We start from the raw sequence: 12,394 nt of genomic DNA, 5'->3' as shown, positions 1-12,394 counted from the left end.
AGAATGAACTTTAACAGTGAATAAATATAACCATTTAATTTCACATTTTATGATGACTGGTGTTTGCTAAAGCTAGTTAAGATTTTACCTTTTCCTTTCATCTTTGTTTTACTCAAGGCTAACTCATAAACCTTCCTTTTAGTCATCTAAGGGATGGGCAGGGCACCTGTATGATGTGGCAGAGGTAAACCAGTGAAAGCTCCCTGCTGTTGAACAAAAAAGTGTGTTGTGTCACCCTAACCCAAGTGACATGGCCGCTTTCATGTGTCCCGTTTCATCTGGAGGGACGAAAGCATGACCAACTCGGGTGCCAAGGTGCCTAACTTGTATGGGTGTTTAGGCATTTGGGTTGGCCATAGTCCAAAATATGTGTGTTTTTTGCTATTTTTTCCCTTTTTTATTTTCTTTGTTACTGCATGTGTTTGTCTTGCTGTCGGTCACCCCTTTTGAGGGATATGACCAAGGAAGGAAGGAAGGAAGGAAGGAAGGAAGGAAGGAAGGAAGGACGGACGGACGGACGGACGGACGGACGGTCGGTCGGTCGGTCGGTCGGTCGGTAGATAGATAGATAGATAAGATTTAAGGGGCGCAGTTGGTAAAAAAAGCAGGATTCAAATGCTGCTAGCCCTTTAAGAATGTAAAGATGATAGACATTCATACGAAAAGTAAAGCTAAATGTGATTGGTATTACAGCCAGTGCTGCAGAAAATTTTACAACCATATTAAAGGTGCAAATAAATATCCAGTAATGAATCTCAATGAAATGGGCAAATCGACGTCACGTACAACGTCTTACTCGGTGCAGCTAGCAGGGAACGAACAAACATCTGAAATGCTTAATCGGCCAATTTGTCATATGATTGTTTGGGCTCGGCGCTAGAAATAATGGGCCCATTCTGCTACTCGTAATGAACATGCAAATCAATACGGCGAGGTCTCGAGCCTGGCGCGCTATAAATAAGCCTATTGATCACGTACGGGCGCACGTTCTCGTCATCTAACCTGCATCCGCCTGCAAGCAAATACGATTACAAGCTTGTCAGATTGAGTTGTAAAAGTCTAAGCGATTTTGAATGCTATATGTGTTTTCTTTTGCCAGCAAACACATATGAAAGGCATGCCGAATTGAGGCATGAAATATTCATTCATGGAAAAAGAAGCGCAGAGTACAAAATGCTTACAAAAGAAGGTAACCATTTGTATGATTCGGTAGCTTGAAATGCAGAGTGTAAAGGGAGCAAGAGTAGCAATAAATTCGTATCGATTTAGTTTAATACTATTCAATGAACTGTTTAAACTTCAGGGTTTTTCCAGATTAAGAAAGAATGACCAAACCTGTACATAAATGTAACATCTTGTAAAACTCAAAATGCGCTTTCGTAGACTGCGTTTCATTCAGTTGAATAGTTTTAATGTTATGTAATGTTTATTGAAAGTATTGTTAAATCACTCGGACTGTGATCCGAACACAGAAGTGGATCTTCCGTAGCGAGCGATGGCGGTGTCAGGGACGGAAAAACTGGTCGGTAACCGGGGCTGGGAGAGCAAAGCGTGGTCGAGGTCGGAAACGACTCGTAAGCCAGGATGGGAGAGTAGACGTAGTTGGGATAAAAAATGGGTTGTAATCCGGGAGGGGAGAGCAGACGTAGTCGGGGACAAAACAGGCCGTAGCCGGAGACAAACGGGAAGAAAAAAGGGACAGGCGGGAGTCAGGGTCGAAAAAGGCTTGCTTTGTATACACAGAGGTTTGCAGACGGACTGACAACAGGGAATTGACAGGACTGGGTTTGAATAGGGACAGGGAGCCAATCAGTGCCTGCAGCGGTTGGCGCCAAAACAGCGGGCACAGGTGATTCACATCGGTAATCATGACAATAATAGTAATAGTGATAATGATAACAATAATAATAACAATAATGATAATAAGATGATTAAAGGCAGGGCGCGTCATTTGGGGTGTCCTTAAAAAGTTGAAAGATAACTATTTTCTCTGGTAAGTACCTGTTAACAGTGGTCAACTGAGTTGAGATAGCCTTTATTCTTTATTTTCCACTGTGCCTATCTGGATTTGTCTTTCTTTTATCAAAGCTGTTCGGCGCAGAACACATTAGGTTTGAGGAATGGGGCCTGGGGGGAGTGCAGGAGAGTGACGTCATGCTTGCTTCTGCGATATTTGTTTTTGTTTTCATTTGTAGCATAAAAAAACGGTGAAAATGAGGCGTTTTTGAAATTCAGTCCAAACACCAACTCATACCCCAAGAAGGATGAAAAAAGAAGTTTATCCAAGTGCATCTAAGAAATGGACATACTTGCACGTTTATCATGGATAAGCTGACTGAAGCTGCAATATTAACACAGGAAAGGAGACGTCAGCAGAGAGTAGCAAGGTTCCAAATTCTGAACACCTCTGTTAAACACAATTTATTAACATTTCATGCAATACAATACTAAAATGTAAACTTTTTAAATAAAATAGTTTATTAATGTTTAGTAGCCTAATTGCTCTTTATATAAATCAATTATTTAGTTAACTAGATACAATATTTCTTATACAGGATGTAATTGCAGGAGTAAAATTGTTTTATGCGTGAAAAAGATTGGTTCTCATCTTTAGACAGTTAACTTTTCCTAAAACCGATTTTTTTTTTCCTTTATTTATTGTGAAAAATTTATGTAAGTATCTTCAATATTTAATAGGCTGAAAATAAAAGCTAATAGTCCGGATAACAAACATCCGTTGTTAAAACTGTTAGATTTCCATCTATTGAGAAACAACAAGTTTTTTGTTACAGACTTTGCAGTTGACCACTGAATATACTTTACAAAATGCTCATAAAATGTTTTTTAATTATTGATCAACAGCTGCTAATGTACCTGTTCTTAGATAGATGGATACAAATTGTTTAGCTGATTTTAATTAAATATTTATTTGCCTGTCCCTAAAATATAGACTGAGGTTTACTCAGGGATTTATGTCCCTACTGACCAGGAACTGTGTCTAATTGGTGTTAGATAGGCCATTTTTGTCGCATACATCCACAGTATTTTCAATAAAAGATGTATTTTTCATTGTACGATTGTTCTTTGTGTTTATTATAATTTGCCACATAATTAAATCAACCTCATGCAAAATTTAGAGAAAAAAGTATCAAGTCAAGTTATGTTTATTTGTATAGCCCTTAATCACAAAGAGTCTCAAAGGGCTGCACAGACCACAGATTATTGCTAGCCACAGACTATTATTACACCATCCCCTGATCTAAAACCTACATGAGGGCAAATAATACACAGATATTGTCAACATAAAATATAGGTTATTCAATATGCTATAGAATAGAAGTGTGTTTTAAGCTTAGATTTAAACATTTCCACTGAGGTTGCAGATCGAATCTCAGGGGGAAGAGCATCCAATTATTCGTCAAATAGTTTCAATAGTCGGTGACTAGTATACTATTATAATGGTTGTTAGTTAAAGCCCGAATATTCAATAATTAAAAACAAAACACAAGCTCCAAAAAGCACCTGTGCAATCACTGTAACTCAAGAGACGACGCCTGCAGTGTAACCTCATAATGAACCACCAAACGCCCAAAAGTCATTAAAGGAAAACAAGCTGTGGAAAATCCCCCCCCCAAATCCCCCCTGCCCCCTTCCAGTTTCCACTGGGACGGACAGACAGACTGATGCCTCGTTATGGCGGAAACTCTCCAGGGGGTTCTTGTTGTTCATGTTCTTGTTGGTGCTACCTGGGGAATTTGAAGCAAAACCTTTTTGTAAAGATGCTAATTGCGGTTCTTCATCACTGTTGTTTAGGATTTTTAAGCCTGCACACAGTTTGAGGCAGATATTGTATTGTATTTATTTATTCAGCCAGTATAAACCATAAACATGATATATACAAGAAATCATTTGACAAGCGAACCTCTTGAGGTGACGCGTCGCCTCCGATCGGCGCCGGGTTTTTAGACCCAACTGCTGTGTTGGGAGTCATTAGGTGACCAAGCCCCCCAATTCCAACCCTTAACGCCAAGCGCCAAGCAGGGAGGCAATGAGTACCAATGTTGTAAGTCTTAGTTATGACTCGGCCGAGGCTTGAACCAGCGACCTCCCAGTCTCGGAGCGGACGCCCTACCATCTAGGCTACCGAGCTGGTCCTTTTTTTTTCTCCTATTGTATTGTATTTATTCAATGTATTGGATTTATTGCATTTATTTATGCATTGTTCGGTCACGTTCACATAAACACACACAATCCATGAGGCAAGAAAATAGACCATTCAACTTTCCGTTAAAGAAATTACATACATTTTTTTTTAATCAGGCATAGAACGTGTAGTGTTCTTCCCCATAATCAAGCAGATGAAATGAAATGATCTGCATTTATATAGCGCTTTTCAAGTCAATGACTTCCCAAAGCGCTTTACAATGTGCTGCACATTTCCCAATAGCGGCCTTGCAGCCATGTAAGGCGTTAACCTGCTTATTGGGGGTATTAGCGGTACAGTGTCTAACCCAAGGACACTTCGACATGTAACACGGACGAGCCGGGATTCAAACTGGGATCCCTTGATCCCAAGACGAGTGCTCTACTTCCTGAGCTACTGCCTCCCCAAGATATGTTCTATGTTTTTCCACGCGCTATGGATCTCCAGAAATTAATTGAGTGAACAGTTTAACCTCATATCCCCTAGAGCTGTGACTTCACCAGAATACAAACAAGGCTTTAAAATAGTTGCACATCCCTTTGAAAAACGGACGGCGATTGTAGTAATCAGCAATTACATAGCGGGGGACTTGTGACTGTTGAGTAATTTGATCAACAAAATCTACATGGCGTAGGTTTACCTGCGTGCATTTTTTTTTTACTTTGCCTCCTTTTAGGTATGTTATTGTGACTTCTCCGTTTGTGTATTTCGCCGCGTGTCTTGCACTTGATATACTATTGTCCAGATAGCTTGCCCCAACGGGCAAGCTGCAAGCTCCCAAAGGCTTCCAGGTTAGTTCCGTTATCAGTAAGCTAGCAACAGTGGCTTGCAAAACTATTTGGCCCCCTTGAACTTTGTAACCTTTTGCCACATTTCAGACTTCAAACATAAAAGTATAAAACTGTAATTTTTTTGTGAAGCATCGAAAATAAGAGGGATACAATCATGAAGTGGAACACACTTTATTGGATTTTAAACTTTTTTAACAAATACAATTGAAAAAGTGGGTTTGCAAAATTATTCAGCCCCGTTGAGTTAATACTTTGTAGCGCCACCTATAGCTGTAAGTCGCTTGGAGTATGTCTCTATCAGTTTTGCAAAGTTGGTTGGAAAGCGTTTGTGAACAGCAGTTTTCAGTTCTTTCCACAGATTCTCAATTGGATTGAGGTCTGGACTTTGACCTGGCCCTTCTAACACCTTGATATGTTTTTTGGTGAAACATTCCATTATAGCTTTTGCTTTATGTTTTGGATCATTGTCTTGTTGGAAGACAAATCTCCGTCCTAGTCTCAGGTCTTTTGCGCTGACTCCATCAGGTTTTCTTCCAAATGGTCCTGTATTTGGCTCCGTCCATCCTCCCCTCAATTTTAACCATCTTCCCTGTACCTGCTGAAGAAAAGCAGGCCCAACCCATGATGCTGCCACCACCATGTTTGACTCTGGGGATGGTGTGTTGAGCTGTGCTGCTCTTACGCCAAACATAACATTGCCAAAAAGTTCGATTTTGGTCTCATCTGACCGGAGCACTTTGTTCCACATGTTTGGTGTGTCTCCCAGGTGGCTTGTGGAAAACTTTAAACGACACTTTTTATGGATATCTTTAAGAAATGGCTTCCTTTTTGCCACTCTTCTATAAAGGCCAGATTTGTGCAGTATAAGACTGATTGTTGTCCTATGGACAGATTATCCTACCTCAGCTGTAGACCTCTGCAGTTCAGTTCATCCAGAGTGATCATGGGCATCTTGGCTGCATCTCTGATCAGTTTTCTCATTGTATGAGCCGAAAGTTTAGGGGGACGGCCCGATCTTGGTACTCCCTCCATTTCAATATTACTACTTGCACAGTGCTCCTTGGAATGTTTAAAGCTTGGGAAAATTTCTTGTATCCAAATTCAGTTTTAAACTTCTCCACAACAGTATCTCGGACCTGCCTGGTGTGTTCCTCGTTCTTCATTATTCTCTCCGCGCTTTAAACAGACCTCTGAGACTATTACAGTGCAGGTGCATTTATACAGAGACTTGATTACACACAGGTGGATTCAATTTATCATCGTTAGTCCGTTAGATCAACATTGAATCATTCAGAGATCCTCACTGAACTTCTGGACTGAATTTGCTGAAAGTAAAGGGGCTGAATAATTAATAAACACCCACTTTTTCGTATTTTATTTTTAAAAAATGTTTAAAATTTCCAATAAAGTGTGTTCGACTTCATGATTATGTCCCACTTATTGCTGATGCCTCACAAGAAATTACAGTTTTATAACTTGATGTTTTAAGTCTGAAATGTGGTTAAAGGTCACTAAGTTCAAGGGGGCCAAATAGTTTTGCAAGCCACTGTAAATAGCTTACTGTGCTAATTCTTTTTCCTGGCTGGGTTCATGTTTGTTGCTGTAATTCTTTTTTGTTGTTGGCTTTGGGTCATCCTGGCTGCTTACTGCATGTTTTTGGTCAGCCAGTCTCCCAATTTTATGCTGATTGGTCCTGGTTAGCCATGTTTAGCTGGCTATCCTGCCGTGTACTGGCTGGTTTGGCCCCTTTTAGCTCTCTGTGTGTTATTCTTGCCAGTTTGCCCCATTTAGGCTGCGAGCCATCTATTTTACCTTTGCGGCACCCATCTGCGACACAACTCCTAGGTGTTCTCTCAAAATCTACCAAAACCTTGCTTAAAACACTCAAAACCAGTTAACATGTAAACTGATATGGTGCCTGGCTGGTTAGGTTGCTGGTGTTCTTCACATGACGTCAGAGCTAAGGAAGTAAAAGACTTCAAAATGCATTATGTCGGAAAATAATTGGAATATACCAAAGACACACAGTATGTATACAGATATTGTACAAAAAACATGTATTATTCCCTGCACATTTTGTATCTTTTGGGATTTGGGTATCCATTTAAACAGAGAAGATGCCTCCCCTCAAACAAACTGCTTTTATAGCTGCGCATTTAATTTTTAATCAGTTTCACTCCTCCTAAGTTGCAATTAGTGATTAAAACTGATTACGCTTAATGCACACGCTTATTATTCCTATATTTAAATAAACACTTCACAGTTAAGTTATCCAACCATTTTTAACTCATTCAGTGTCATAATGTATAAATAGGTTTTTAGAAGCATTGTCCCTGAGTGCCAAAAAGTGAATATTTTTTTGTTTTGTTTGAAATTTTTAAAATAACTTCTATAAAGAGATCGATTCTTTTCGATACAGAAATAGTTAGAGCATGTAATACAAATAATTGTCAGGACCAGAACAGAAACAGGATCAGGACCCAAATGCGTGACGTTCCTCACACAAGCCTTTTATTTTACGGGAAATGGGGAGTCATGCACGTTAGGGAGCAGTCTGGCGTCTTATGATAGGAAGCCAGAGGCCGACGAGATCGATACCTATTGCCCGAGTAGATATCGGAAAGATGGGGTCGATACCGGACAAGACGGGACAGACAGGCTTGACGATGAAACAGGATATTGAAATTAAATAGGACAAACTAGACGGGAACGAAAACTGTAGAGAATAATAAACAGGACAAAAATAGACGGGAACGAAACTGGAAACCGATATTAAACAGGACAAAAATAAACTGGAACAATACCGGACAGGAATTACCAACAGGAAACAGGACGGAGTCAAATCCCACGTCTTGCGGGGCAGAGGTTCATTAACGGGCTGACAAAAGAAGAGTGAGAGCACTGAGCTTAAATAGACGGAAAGACAATCTGTCAACGAGCCGCAGCTGGCGCCACACAGCCGGGCCAATTGGGCGCCATGGCAACCATGACAAATAATACATACACAAGAAAAAACCCTAAGACATTTTACGTTAACTGAGAAAAAAAAAGTTTTTCTTGCAGACTCTTTTCGCGCTAGCTTTTTGCATTTACTGTACATCATACCATAACTAAGCACATACATAATCCAATACCCAGCAAAATAAATGTGTTCTCTAGTGGTTTTATCAGTATTATTGACTACCCAATTTAGTTCTTAAGAGAGCATCTCGAATAACTCATATACTAAACCCCAAGATTAAGATTCTGTCAATAATATCACTCTCATATAGTATGTTAATGGATTTCCTTATGTATTTATACATCATTTTTAGATTGCAAGCCATGTAAAGTGCCAGGAGGGGACGGTGAATATGGAAATTTCATACAAACGCCGGAGTACAAATGTCTTGCCACATGCATAATGTGTTGTTTTGGGCATTCTATCTCAGCAAATACACGAGGCTGCTAGTCATCTATTATAGAGGCAGAGCACATCTGCCTCATTGTGGATTAAAACATGATGATTTATTCATCTGGTCACTATCATATTTTTGTAAAAGGGAGACGTTAGAGGCATTGGGAACATGAGCACGTACTGATATCAAAACCACGTTTGTGCAGAGGCGCCTGTGGACATTTTGGATTGGAGAGATTTCTACGCCGCAGGGATGGAAAACTGACTGAAAGTTCTGCAGTCAAACGCAATTAACATCAAGAAGTTAGGTGTACTGTACTATATCTGCTTTCTGAGGGGGTTGACAGCACCCATTTCAAATTATTTTGATCATGATGAAAGTTCAATAAAACATAAACGTGTCCAATTGCTACTGAATTGTGTTAAGGGACCTGAAAGTTTCAACGTGTACTAAGTGTGTTTAAAGTTTATGGCCGTTGCAGGATTAAAAACGTGGTGTAAGCTTTTAAGTGAACCACTTCCAATCAGAAAGGTATGCTTTTACTGAAGAAAGGTTTGTATATTTGCACCTTTGTTTGAGATCAGGGGATGGTGTAATTGTAACCTGTGTAGCCCTTTGAGGAATTTTGTGATTAAGAACTGTTAAAATAAATGTGACTTGTATTGACTTAGTTTTAAATGGCTTGACAGCTACTTTGTTCAGTTAGCTCTGGCTCATACAGAGACGTTTGTTGCTGTGATGAGGTAACATTTTCGGTGCAATGTCTCTTTTTTGCTTTAAGTGCAGTTGTGGGACATCACATAACGTGTTGTTTCAGTAAACTGCATAAAAATGCCTTTGACCGGCGTCTGAGATCACATCGTCAACTTTACAGCACAAGCAACGCTCCGTAACTGTTTTATCCAGTTCATAAATCAGAAAGGAGTACAGTTTGCACATTTCTGGATCTGCATGCAGGGTTCCTACAGCTTAAGGCAAGTTAAATTCAAGACTTTTTAAGACTTTTTAATACCTTTTAAAATACATTTCAAGACCAAGTTGACAAAAAAAAACAAAAAAACACAATTGGAACAAACAAAACAAGAACAAAAAACTGTTCTTGCAAACAACACATCAGGCCTTTTGTACATTACCCGGCACAGCTTTTAGCCATGGCGAAAAATATTCGTCGGACCACCTCCAAAGTAAACTTACCAGTCCGAAGTTGCTACCTGTATTGTGGGTAGACCTAAGAAATGCGTCTGCTCTGAAAGGCCCGACTGAAACCACATCACCGTTTCTATAGTTCTGTTATCGAGGTCACACAATGTTTCCATTAAAGTAAATACGCGAATTATTAAAAAAAGACAATTGATAAATCTTGCTTAATCTTTTTAGTTCAAATATAGTAAATATAAATCTTAATACTGTGTTAGCATTTTTAAGACCTTCGAAAATTGGAATTAAGACATTTCAAGGACTTATTTTTAGAATAAAGAATTCAATGCCTTTCAAGACTTTCCAAGGATCTTCAAGAACCCTGTGCATGCCAGAATCAGAACCTTCTTCTAACAGTACCAAAGATTAGACGGGAAGCCGGTAATGATGGTTGTGAGGCGGCCAAACAAACAGAGAAGCCAACATTTTGCTATTGATCAGTCCTTGCTCAAAAACGCTTTGAGAAAGTTTTTATTTGATGTTGAATCAATAGCTTTTGTTCAAGCTCTGAGGTCATCCTGGAAGTCTTATTTAATCCGAACAATTTGTAAATCACAGGCTAGCATTATAACATGTATTGCCATGTCTTACACTGGCAAACAGTCATCTGCAGAATAGAGGCCTGTCTATAGTAAGTTATTTGGGTCCTGGATGCATTCATGAAATTTAACTGAAAATTAACGAAGCATGGCTTTAAGATCAGCAAATTCAAGTCAGTTAGTGGAACCCATTGGCACAGCAGCTGAGTGGTTAGTGCGCCATGGAGCTGAGGTCAAGGGTTCAATTCCAGCTCCCGGCCTCCCCATGCAGAGTTTGCATCTTCTCGTGCCAGGAAAGGAAACCACAGTACTTGCTTTCCTCCAGGTACTCTGGTTTCTTCCCACATTCCCACAAACCTGGAGTTCAAATCATATATGAAGCTGAATTTAGCTTCTGTGCTACATACACATATGTTGTGATACAAAGAAAAAAAATCAGCTTGAATGTTTTTTCTCATTACTTTGATTCCAACTATTTTTAAATCATGTTGTGAATGTTTTAGATGATGATTTATATTGGAATGGCAAATGATTTACTTGCTTGTGTAAATTACGTAAATCATATTATAGAAACAACCATACAAGTTGTAAAAAATGCACACTGGGTGAATTCTACAAGTTAAGTTTCACAGCTTTATGAACTTGAGTGGCTGTTTCGACTCAATTGATGGAATCTATGTGCACCTTTACCTAGTCTACCACAAAATATTGTCACGTTCAAAATTATATACTCTCGGGGTTTTTTTTTTGGAACATTTCCAACTCCCACATTTTGTTAACATTTATACTTGTTTTTAATGCTAAATGTTTGAGTTAAATTCCTAATAGTACAAACTGTGTTCCACAAGTTAGTAGCTTAAGTTTTTTTGGCTAAGCAACGACATTAAGTCAGAACACGGCATTCTGAAACGCTTCGTGTTGGTATATTGCTGGTATTACTGAAAATCCCATTCATAATCCAGTTGGAAAGGCTACTAGGATCTCGGAAAGCCATGAGCGTTTGTAAAGGTTACTATTCATTGCACAATATATCCACCAAATCCCACATTTCTTTCACTAAAGGTCATATTAGCTCCTACCTTTGTAGAAACACTCTTCGCTGTGAATGATGGTAATTCTGCGACGTTCCAAGCAGGAAGTCCGATGTAGCTCGCAGTGGTTAGGGTAAAGTTTCCCGTCCGAGCCACAAACGGGCTTGGAATGAGGTTTGCAGCGATCAATGCAGTTACACTCCTCTTGGCCTGTTTTCTGGTTGACACTACAGCGAAGGCCTAGGCCGCAATACTTGTGCTTGCATGGATGCAGGTCGACATGATGGGCCATCAAACCTGAGATAACGTAAGGTAAAAAGCAAGTATTAGAAATCACATGTAAAATATTTAACATCCACCCAACATAAATTAAATATTTTTTAGTCTATGACAACAGTCAAAGACTTTAATTTACGATCAAAACCTAAAGGAACCAGGCCCCAAGTAAAGAATTGTGCCTAGGTTGGTTGGATTGAGAACAAGAAAAGACCTGAGGGCCAAGACCAATCCAGGTCCAGGTCAAAACTTCAAAGAGTTGTGACTATTTCAAAATGATTATGATTTGTGTGCAACAAATCATTGCCCCTATGCATCATAAACAGACCAGAAAAGACAAAACAACGTGATTATTGGACCGATTGGAGATGTCAAAAGATCAGTCGAGTTTTTTTTTATCACAGATGGATAAATAAATGGAAAGCTAGAACTGCTGCTTTTGAACGGATTCTATGCTGTCATCTATAGGGTATCTGCTCCAACCTTCATCAATAAGACTTGCTGTTTTGTATCTTTCACATAAGCAATTCTATTGAACATCACTACAAAGGCACATCAATGGGAGTGACTCCAGTTGACCAATATCATACAGAAGTGTTGCCTTGATCATAGATAAAAAGCAGTTCCACTTATTTTGCCTCATGGTCAGATGTAGATTAGCTTGTTCAATGTGTTTTGCGTACTTGGAGAAGGCATTTGACCTTGTTCCTTGGAGAGCACTGTGGGAGTGCTTCGGGATTATGGGGTACCAGGTTGTGTGCTCCCTGTATGCCTTGTGCCAGAGTTTGGTACGCATTTCTGTTCATAACTTTTATGGACAGAATTTCTAGGCGCAGGCTTGGCGGGAAAGGCGTCTTGAATGGAAGCCTCATCATAGCATCTCTTCTTTTCCCAGATGATGTGGTGCTGCTGGCTTCCTTAAGCAGTGATCTTTAGCTCTCACTGGAGCAGTTCGCAG

General features: G+C 39.6%; 1 protein-coding gene across 1 annotated transcript in view; it reads right to left on the bottom strand.

Moving 5' to 3' along the window:
- Positions 1-12,394, bottom strand: part of fstl5 (follistatin-like 5) — a 179,908-nt gene that overhangs the window by 118,113 nt on the left and 49,401 nt on the right. Inside the window, exon 4 of the mRNA XM_088343264.1 lies at positions 11,209-11,457. Coding sequence (XP_088199390.1) covers positions 11,209-11,457 — 249 coding nt within the window. The remainder of the gene's footprint in view (positions 1-11,208; positions 11,458-12,394) is intronic.

This window comes from Urocampus carinirostris, chromosome 9 (genome assembly GCF_059441175.1).
Source record: "Urocampus carinirostris isolate Australia breed hairy pipefish chromosome 9, RoL_Ucar_1.0, whole genome shotgun sequence".
In the NCBI taxonomy this organism is placed as follows: Eukaryota; Metazoa; Chordata; class Actinopteri; order Syngnathiformes; family Syngnathidae; genus Urocampus; species Urocampus carinirostris.
Note: the sequence above shows the minus strand (reverse complement) of the source record. Positions and strands in the feature narration are given on the sequence as shown.